This window comes from Lygodium microphyllum, chromosome 3 (assembly GCF_053477565.2).
Source record: "Lygodium microphyllum isolate KBCC chromosome 3, Lygodium_microphyllum_v1.1.10, whole genome shotgun sequence".
In the NCBI taxonomy this organism is placed as follows: Eukaryota; Viridiplantae; Streptophyta; class Polypodiopsida; order Schizaeales; family Lygodiaceae; genus Lygodium; species Lygodium microphyllum.
The window spans coordinates 136616904-136627954 of NC_141137.1; the positions used below are offsets into that span (position 1 = coordinate 136616904).

Consider the following 11051-nt stretch of genomic DNA (forward strand, 5'->3'; position numbering starts at 1 on the left):
GAGTGGATGATTGATTAGATGGGAGATAGATATTGACTAGGACAAAAGTATTGAGAACATAAGCTCTATGGCAATGATATAGAGTATTCAATCCATCAATGTGTAATATTGAAAAATAATTGACTTAAAGGATCAAGTGACCATTATAAAGGTTTACTTTTTGCATCTTGAGAGTGAGCATCAAGTGACCATTATAAAAGTGTACTTATTGCATCTTGAGAGTGAAGGAGTTTTACACAATAGAACTTGTGGATGGAGCACAACATTTTGTTGTAGACAACTTCCCTTTTCTCACAAAGACATAAAGCAACTGTGGCATAGACTCATGAGATTTGAAAGTCCATAGACTGCACACAACTAGACCCACCTAGTCGATAGATCATAAGAGTGTTATGTAGTGGTTTGAATTTGATTAGGATTTGGTTAATGGTCTAATATGAATATGTAAGCATATGAAGTAGTAGTTTGAATCTAATGATGGTTGTCAGTCTTGGATGGTTGAGTAGTGGGAGATGGATGATTCCTAGGACTTCTCAACAAAAATATTGGGATGGTTGGAGCTAGAGACGTAGGATCTAGTATATGAGAGAATTTGCTTTTGGATACGTACATGGAAGTGAAGATCATATACTATAATGTTGAACAAGGCATGTATATATTTATATTCTATCCACATGAAGTGAATTAGAGTGGGTACAATGTAAAACAAGGCTATACTAAAGGTGCCAATAGAGTGACATTGAAAATGCCATTGTATTGGCCTCTTTACCCTTCATAAAGTGAGGTTATACCCACATCTAGTGGTGTCCCTACAGTCTATGTAGAATACATTGTGGTGTAACAATATTAATGAGGAGAGAAAAGTAATAATTGCTTTGATAAGCATGGCTTGATTCTCAAATGAGACAAAGATAGCTCATCTCACAAGTATAACTTGTGTAAGATGTGAATACAAAACTAACGTTTCGTTTGTGAAATCTAGTGAAGTTAGAGGATGAACAACATGCATAACTTGAGTCCTCCGATCTCTACACCTAAGAGAGTCAAATGATATTCCAATTACTCTCCTTTACAATGAATTAAGGTTCCACTTAAGTTATGCTCGATGAAAAAAGCATAGACATTAATGAAAATGATACGGCCCACAAATTAAATTGAAATATGAAGAATAATTCTCATTGTATGAGTGCAAGAATCTCCCGAGTATGCGTCATTGGATTGAATTTCAGTTCAACATCAAACCTATAATATGCAAATAAGACCCTAAATGCAACACCAGCCTTAATCAAAAGAAAAGTTGATCCACACACTAGTGTTGATGATGAATACCTCTACAATGCGATTAAACTCCAGATTGAGGTTGGGGCTACAATCCACATTATTGGCAGTCGATGGTAGCAATAATTGGGGTGTAGTCAGTAAAGCCTCCTGCAGATTAGCTACGTCGACTTGCGCTTCCTGAATTTGATTTTGAAGGTTAAGGACGTATTGGATTGCATCGTCCACAATCGAGGCCTTATCCATCTGCCAAAATAAATGAGCGCAACACAATGGCTTAGCGATCAAATCGGTGATTGATATGACTTGGGCAGGTTCAACTAACTAATATGTTGAGTCTAACACAGGAAATCTTTAGACAAATTCCCACTATAATTCTCACACTGAGAATTGCGACAACATCATGAATGTTGCGAGGGAGGGATCGCATTCCTAGCTAGGTGCGGTTGGGGCCAAGGGGCTGCTGGTCTAGGATGAGGAAACTTTTGATGGATCCATTATAATGATGTAAGGCTTGAATCCTTGTAATTGATTCAGATATCATAACTAGTATACCACAATAAGTATGGTGAGTATTTTCTGCCAGAGCTACTTGCTTATCATAGTGAAGGCAGAATAAATTGCTTCAGTGTATGGCTAATCATGCCTTACCTTCGTTATATTGGGCACAAGTGATCTCAGTGATAACAATCTCTCGTTTAACTTCTGCCTTCGTCTCCTCTCGGATTCCAAATTTTTACTAATTTTGTACTGGCCGGAGCTGCTCTGATCACGATCCTGCACTATCAATCTCTCTCTGTTTTGATCTAAATCATCGATATCAATAGTAGCACCAGTACTAAAGCTGCCCGTTTCTAGATGACTAATCTTTCTCTTCATCCCAGAACTTACTAATCCTCTTCTGTAGGCCGCCTCACTAGGACCGCCTATAATCATGTCTAGTTTTGATTTATCAGCAATTGTTAGCTCATGCTGAGAACAAATTACTGGCATCTTCTGAGCAGGCAATGAATCGTGGTGACCATTAACCATGCTTACTGGCATGCTCGCGATATTAATCACGTCTGACAATCTCGTTGTGGAAGGACAGTTCACAGTTCGACAGCCAGATTCAGTGGAGGTGGAGCATGATTTAGCTGAGGCGGCAGCAGAATCATAACTAGCAGGATCCATAAGGCCGACTGCTGCGTATTCAAAATCATCCTGACATTTGAAATCGATTAGAGGGAGATCAACATCGATTAGCGATTCGTCTGATCTATTACAACACAAGATCAGCTGATCGTCGTCATCATCAAAGTGATCAAATTGATCAATTCTAGCAGGGACGTCGTGTGAGGAAGAGACTGCCATTGTATTGAGAGCCAAATTTGATCGTCGCTATAATGGTAATTCTATCAAACATCAAGCTCCTATACAACTGTGATTAAGCAAAGCAACTGGATCATTAGCATAATCTATAAAATCTGATCAGCCCTAGACTAATCGGTAAGTGCATAGTAGTCCCGATTCACAGTATATTGAATCAGTTGGTTCAAAGTTCGAAATTCAATGGGCGATTGGCAGTGAATGAGGATGATATAATACAAGGTCGATCGCTGGATGTAATAAGGACACGCGTAAGCTGATGTGCGTGAGTATGATTATTGAGCCATTGAATGCTGAGGATCTCAATTATTGGCTGGGTGGTATGAAAAGTCAAGACTAAATAGAACAATATCACGAAGGTAATCCGAGAGAGAGAGAGAGAGAGAGAGAGAGAGAGAGAGAGAGAGAGTGTGTGTGTGTGTGTGAGTGACAGAGTGTGCGATATCAGCAGGTCTCGATTCATCCACGGAGGATTTTTAAATGAGGTAGGCGAAGTACTCAAGTTTGTGATTGGCCGATGCGCAGTCGTAGTCGTGACTGCTACCACCACGTGGCCGCCGCTGCCACCCCCACGTACGCTTGGGTCGGTGCGTTCCGATGGGTTGACGTCCGTAGGATTCGTGCATGATTGGCCCATGTAACATCGGAGCGAATTGTTTGCGCGAAAAAGGTTGTTTGGATCGACCGTAGACTTAGGAATCAACGTTTTCTTTTCTCAAAAAATGCTAAGTGAAGCACTATTTCACATCCTCGATCCACTTTTGATCCGCTAGAGTCCTAATCTCAATACGCGTGTGGATGTAGACCCAACGTAGGCAAACTCGGTTCTTGGATTGATTTTTCCTAGATTTTTTTAGCCGTCTTAAAATCTTCTAGATCGACTCCCCTTATTTTTCTAATTAGGACACAAATCCATACTCCACTAATGTATTATGTAACTCTCTCTAACTCTTGTGAATCAATACCCTACAATTTTTGAATTGCTTGTTTAGCAACACACGCATCACATCCCAATGCAATAAGGTCATTGTTAATTTTGTTCTAACTTTGCTCACTGGAGGCATCGTAATCATTGCTTGTTGCATGTTGCCCAAATACACCATTTCTATCACCCGAACTAAAAGCCAGCTTGAGTTTGTCATCAGAGCCTAGTCACACCAAGGTGTGCAAGGGAAGGCACATGATAAGGAAATATCAGCCCACCCCTACTAAATTTAAAGTGGCACTAGGGTGTGGAGGGGGAAGGGCCCACTTTTTAAAAACTACTTTTGTAAGGCTTACTTGCTTCTCCTAGTTCCAAAAAAATCACTCCTTGCCCTCTCCCACACACCTTTTTCTCCAATGCCCTCTAAGGGTGTTGTCTTTGTAGTGCACTTTTTTTCTATTGTAGCAAGCCCTCATGGAGTTGTGCTCCCCCCTTCTCTCTCTCTCTCTCTATATATATATATATATATATATATATATATATATATATATGTAGCCCAACACTTATTGCAATTAGAAGACCTACTCCCTGTCCAGTGTGTTGCTATGAGCACCACTATACCAATTGCACTTGTTGTCAAGAGAAAAAAGTCCCTAGAAAACATGCTATCCGAATAGTTGCCCTAGAAGAGGCGTTGGTAAAAAAACTTGTAATCTTGAAGATATGATTATTGTTCTCAAACAGATGAAGTTTGCCTCACTTGCAAATGTAAAACAAGGATAGAAATGGTGATGAAAAGCCTAACTCCCATAGTAAGGTCTAGAGTGCTCACTATAGTAGACCTAACCTATTTGTGGTGTTGCATTGCCTATGCTCACTCTGTGGTGGACAATAACAAAAAGGCCCAAATATCAAATCATTAATGATCATCATGGAGAATGGTATGGTTCTATTCATGCAATAAATGTTGCTACCTTCAAATATCATGGATATGATGTATATTTTCACAAACAGTAATAATGGTTTATTTGGCACACGAAGTACCTTTGAGAACTAGAACTCTACAAATTGCCTCAATGTACTTATTCAAGGAATCTCAAGATATGTGAAATGAAAAAGTGCAACTTGTAGTTGCAAAGGTTGTCCCAAAGGTTTGTAATGAGACCAATTATATGTGTGCTTTCTTTTAATCCCATTGCATGCTTAAGATGAGACTATACAGTTGACTATTTGTACCATTGTTGGATCCTGTGCCATGTTCCTAGGTGCTTAGCTTTAATTTCATGCATTGTTCTTTACTGCAACCATGCCTTCAATATTTCCTTTGCTCACATTATCATATTCATTATATATCTGCATTAATACAGCTATTGAAATATATTTGCCTCTGTCTCTCCATTGTTCTAACATACAAATCATACATGAAATGAACAATCAATGACTCCATTGAAATCAAGTATCATTGCTACATGATGTTGATCCATGGTGCATGTGAATGAGAATCCATGTGTGAAGGCTTCTCCCCCTTATTTAAGCAACTATTTGCCAATTGATGCTACTTGGGAGACTCTTCAAAGTTCATCATCATTTGCTTACAACTCCTTGGATGCATGAAGGAGAAGATAATTTGATGGATCCTTTCATATGGCCTTTCCTTCCTTTGTTATGGGACATAGTGACTTTTGTTTGAAGGTGGTCTCCCTTTGCCACTATGCATAATGAAGACATTCCGCGAAAGTACATCAAGCTATGATCCTCCATTCATTGGTGGAACAACTTTGTTTTCCATGCAAAGGAGCATGACAAGTGTGGGAGGGAGCTATTCAAATCACTATATCTATTTTTCACATATTTGTGTGACCTCCTACATCGAAACTTGCAACAAGCAGAGATACCGATCGACTTTCGATGCATGCATGGACACATATTGTGACTCAAGAAGAAAGTTGCAATTTTTTGAGATGCCACTTGCTTCTGGTAATAACCATGCTCACATAGCCAACACACGTGGCTCTAATCACTCAACTATGATTGAGGTCTTTCACAAGGTGATGAATGCCATTGTAAAGCATGGGGCTCATTTCATTCAATGGCCTTCAACCGAATCAAAGCTAGATGAGGTGAAGGATGGATTTAGGTTTCAATGAGGCCTTCTCAATTGCTATGGAGCTATAGATTACACTCACATTATTGTGATTTGCTTGTGACTGAACCTTCCATAGCATGGTTCAATCACTACTCTAACTATAATGTGATAATTCAAGGCATATGTAACATCAAGATAAAATTTCTCGATGTGAATGTTCCATGGCTATGTTCCACTAACAACAGAAGGTTTTCGAAAAACTCTAATTTACATAAGCTTTGCTAGGGCTGACAAATTGTAACGAATGCTCTCTTTGATTACCATGGTTCTATAGTCCCCAAGTATACTATCAAGGATGGTGGCTTCATACTTCTTCCTAATAACCCAAAAATATGTGCAAATAAAGGCAAAAAAATTATTCATCATGGAAACATCTTTTGTAAAATGACATTGTACTTTTGTACCCTTTTGTTGAAAATGGCATATAAACTCCTTGATAAACTTAGGGAAGTTACTATATGTATATCCTCTACATCACGTGCATTCAAGGCTTGATTATAAATATCCTTATATATGAAATTTTTAAATAAAATACAATCTTTTCTATTCAATATATAAATAATCTCGTTATATTACACCCTTTTGTATGTAAAAAAAGTATAAAAATGATATTTTAAAAATACCTTATGTTGAATCCACATGATTCATACATATATTCATGAGTAACTTACCCCAGCATATAAACCAATCTAAAAACATATAGTCCACATGCTCACATTTAAAAATGTTAGAAGGAAAAGGGAAGCTCAACATCTTTTGTCTCATCCTAAAAATTGTGAGTTCTTTAAAGCTTAGCCAAATGTATGCAAATTTGAATATCATAATACAAGAAAAGGAAATGTGGTTTTGAGTCATGGGATTTGAGGAGGTGGATGGTTGAGGTTTCTTGTTCTTGTTGCTTCCCTCTTGTGCTCTTTTGCAAGCTCTCATGGTGGATAATAGGAATAGAAGCATTGCCCAATACTTTGTATGCCTCCTTTCTTTTGCATTTCTAGAGCATGGTTTCTTGGTGAAGGAGAGTCTTTTTATAGTGTTTGTCAAGATTTGTGTGGTGGGGAGACTTCCTTAGGCTACTATGCCAAACACACACTATATACACAAGTGGAAACTCACTCAAGAACACAAGAAGAGAGCTGGAGTTCGAAATGTTTTCTTGTTGGTTTCTTCTTCTTCTTCCACACTTAATACAATCACTACACCATACAGGCCTCATATCAATGTTCAAAGCGACAAAAATGTTCACAAAAAAAATTGCCTCCGTCGTCGCTAAACACGTCGATATTAGCATCTCCATAAAATCGTCACTATTGGCATCGCTATTTGTGTCGTTATTTGCATCGCAAATGTGACGCCAATAGCGACAATTTGCGATGCAAATTGCAATGCCAATAGCAACGCGTGCAATAAATTTGTGATGCTAATAGTAGTGACGGTTACAAAGAATTTTTTTTTGGTGGCAGGGCAGTTTGCTGCCCTGCCACATGTAGTACTATGTGCTGTATTTACATTGTATAAATGGATTACATATTAAGTGTACAATGGTCGTCAAAATGAAGGAAAAATGTACTTGAACCCACAAGACTGATACATAAAATAAATACAAGATCGCTTCATGAAAGCGCTCCTAGAATCATGGCAAGATACAAAGGATGATAATAACATAGTGCATAGAAAATGACTACATAAATCACAAGACCAAAAAAGAAGAGGACGTGCACTCTATGAATCCAAGAACGAGCTATAGATCCTTGCTATGCAAAAGCTCGTCGTGATGCAAATGAGCATTGAACGGACTCTGTAAGAAAAAAAACAACTACACATCAGTTCACTATACAATAATGCACTTTAATTAAAAAAAGTAACTATGGACAAGAAAGATGAGTGATTTACTGGGTCGCCACGTGCATACAGTCTATTGATCAATGCAGTGAGACCATGTCTCTCTGCATATCGAGTCTCTAGGCCGGTGGGATCGCGGTTTGTAATGGAGTGATGCAAAGAAAATAAAATACAACTGTTAGAAACACGATTATCAGTACAAGTAATATTACAAAAAAAAATCGAGAAAATCACAAGAAAAACTTACAAAGTCCTTTAGATAAGTCCTGTGGTCGCCATTCCCAAGATGATGGACCACTTTTGCCTCTAGCCATGCCCTCGCTGCCTTGCGCTGCTGTCTCCAACGTCCTAGAGAATCTGTGGCCTCCTCCTTGATTTGGCACCAGTCATTTATGTTTAGCCACTCAGGCTTTGAGGTCCCACTCTTAAGTGTCTTGCATGCGTTTGATCGTCTGTGTGACATGTACGCATGCATGCACTCTATCATCTAGCCAGTGGAAAACCTATCTGCCGCGGTGGGTATCAAAAATTCCTCATGTAAGGATGCTACTATGTAATCATTGCTCCCCTTGGGTTTGTTCTTCCAATGATCCAAGAAGTTGTGCTGAAAAACTTGTTGGAACAACTTTCTCATACCCTCCTCCCTCATCATTCATGATAACGGCTCTTGTCCTATCATCTATGAGGTATCCATAACCCTCCGGGGTATGTCTAAGATGTGTCCTCTCCCACTTGTGACTGCGCTCTTGAGCATATCTCGGAGACCCTTGTACATTTGGTCTACTCAAGGGGGTGGTATCTCTCAGAGTAGTACCCATAGGGGTGCCACTTGTAGACAACTGAGCAAAAGTTGGAGTCACCAAAGTAGACATCTCCATAGGTGTGACAAATCCTACAGGTGAGGCAACTTCACTAGAATGACGAGACGGAGACATTGCGTCGGTACCTCGACAATAACCACCTGAGCCACCCTCTCTTGAACTTGCACGATAGTGAGGAGTAGCACCTATATCTTGAGCCGACCGTAGGCTCACCACATGTAGGTCTCTGTAGCATCCCCTAAAAACACTCCCTCCATTCGGCCCAAGTTTGGAGTGTCGATCTCATCTACTAGAAACCGAAGCATCAGAGCGTACCGAAGTAGATCTAATGGAAGGACCTGATGGTGTCCGAAACTCTTGGTCTGCCATATCTCTGAATTGAGCCATCTAATCTAGAGACATACGTGTGAAGATCTCCTACAGCTCCTTGTTGCTTATCCCTCGATTCATCATGCTCTCCAAATATCGCCAAAGGTCACCTACACAGATAAAAATTGATGTTAGCATAATCAATATAAAGATTCAAGCAAAGCACGGTAATATAACTTTGAAAAAAATGATATTACTTAAAATGTATATTCTAGAGTACCCTTATAAGTGATTCATCAATGAATTGAGTAGGCGGATGCTATAAGTATGACGTAGCCTATGGTCCCATGTCAATCTCCTGGCATGACTCTGCATACACTGGAAGGTCAATAGAAAGGTCACCACAAAAGTATGAGTCCACCTCGTTCTCAAAGAATTCTTGGTCTCCTATCTTGCCATCATCGTTGCCTGATTTTTCCTCCTCTACATGCTCCAAGCTTTGGGCGACCTCCACCCCTTGCAATATTGACCCCTCTATCTGCATACTGTCCTCATCTACGCTGGGAACATTGCTTTCATCATATACTCTCGCAGTTCGGAGAGCTGAAGGCACAACATACCACTATCGAGGTTGTTAGGGTTTTGGATAGAAAATAACCTATTCAAAATCACATACAAGAGAGATTTAACATTTGTGACATATACCATGTCATAATTAAAAAAATAAATAAATTTTATGCACCTGTTCATAATGGGTCGACAAGACAAACGTGTCATGCAAATCCATCCATCTGTTTTTGGAATCTATTTCGAGAAATCCAGATGGATCTCGCCAACAAACCATTGCCTCGGCTCCTTCTAGTACCACCTTGAACCACTGCATATCAAATATGCTCACGGAGAAGCTACAGTAATCCATCGTGATAATACTTTGCAAGTTCCCAAAATACTCCATCTCATGTATAACAATGTTTGGATCTGTGGCTCATCGTGGGCTCTTTTGCTCGAACTTTGCCATGATACTATAATCCGTTGTGGAGTGCATTTTGTCAATATGCTCCACACAAAAATGTCGTCCGCACGACCACGCTTGCACTGTATATTTTGTACTTTACATTGAAATAGTTAATTAGTTGTCACATATAAAATCTAGATACGACAACTTATAAAACATGTGGTCACCTTTGGACTACATCCCCTCGAGAATTCCAACTCCTCAGTAGAGATCTCCATCCCTTCGTGAGAGGCTGCAATCAAATCTCCATGTAACCATCGCATAGACATAAACCATGGCTTCTCATCCATGTTCTTGGGATATTGAATTGGTCGATGATGTGTACTATGTCAAAATTCGGATTGTTCTTCTTCTCGATCTTTCCTAACTTGCTCATACCTAGCGAGCCACGTCTCCATGGAGGCATGGTGCAACATAAAAAAACGATTCACTTTCTCCTCCATTGCAACATCTATCCTTTTTTCGACCCCATTTTCAACCACCATATCTCTGATTAGTCTATCATCAGTGACCATAGCATATTGTTGTCTGAATCCACCGTTGGTAGCCACCACTGTGAAATATGCACTAATGCCTTAGACACCAACCAAGCTTTAGACATGATACCTTCTGGCCGAGCTTGTTGTCACACAAAGCCTTCCACAGTTTTCATGAAGTGCTCAAAGAAGAATATCCATCATGTATGGACAAGTCCAGTAATCTCCACTTCATGTACAAGATATGCCAGGATTGCTTTGTATCATGAGCATGCTAGTGGACAGGTACTTCTCAAAGAGACAAACCATCTCCACTACTCCCCGCCTTATGGATTCAATAGAGGATGTCTTGATCTTCTTCTGTGAGATCCATCACACTAAATTTGATAACCTTTAAATCGCACTGTGTATTTCTAGAGTAAGGCATCTTACGATTGCGATTGGTAGTACAAACTACCACAAATGAAAAAGCATTATGAATAATGACTACACTCCAAAAAGCAAAATATGCAGGCCACTTACAATCCATTCGTAGTATAAACTTGATATATCTTATGCCAATAATGGGATTTTAATCCTGATAGTTGGTCATCTTTAGAAAACACGGATTTGAGAGAATGCATCATACTTGTCAAAGTGCAAATAGACCTGATAATTTTCTTCACAATGCGCTTTTCTTTAGTGGACAAAACCCAAGGAATGTGAGGTAGTTGCAAAAGCGAATATCAACACTCGACTGTGGCCAAAGTGGTTCCATCTTGCCTACCTCCTTCAAAACCATTCGTGCCCTTGTAGTGTCTCTCTTTTCTATGATGTGGTCCCATAGTAAGCTGCCCACATTCTTGAAAATATACATGGGATCCAACAAGTGGTT

The 11051-nt window shown here is 39.5% G+C and overlaps 1 protein-coding gene across 4 annotated transcripts in view; it reads right to left on the bottom strand.

Moving 5' to 3' along the window:
* The window catches only part of LOC148038935 (transcription factor SCREAM2-like), a 45581-nt gene extending 42529 nt beyond the window's left edge, over nucleotides 1-3052 (bottom strand). For 2 of the 4 annotated variants that reach the window (XM_087674812.1, XM_087674811.1), the window contains exons 1-2: nucleotides 1930-3051; nucleotides 1330-1524 (exon numbers count right to left, since the gene is read on the bottom strand). In XM_087674812.1, the coding sequence (XP_087530938.1) occupies nucleotides 1330-1524; nucleotides 1930-2631 (897 nt within the window). In that variant the 5' untranslated portion in view covers nucleotides 2632-3051. Of the gene's footprint in view, nucleotides 1-1329; nucleotides 1525-1929 lie in introns of all 4 variants that reach the window. The other 2 variants (XM_087674809.1, XM_087674808.1) reach the window with 2 other exon arrangements.
* Nucleotides 3053-11051: the final 7999 nt, after the last annotated feature.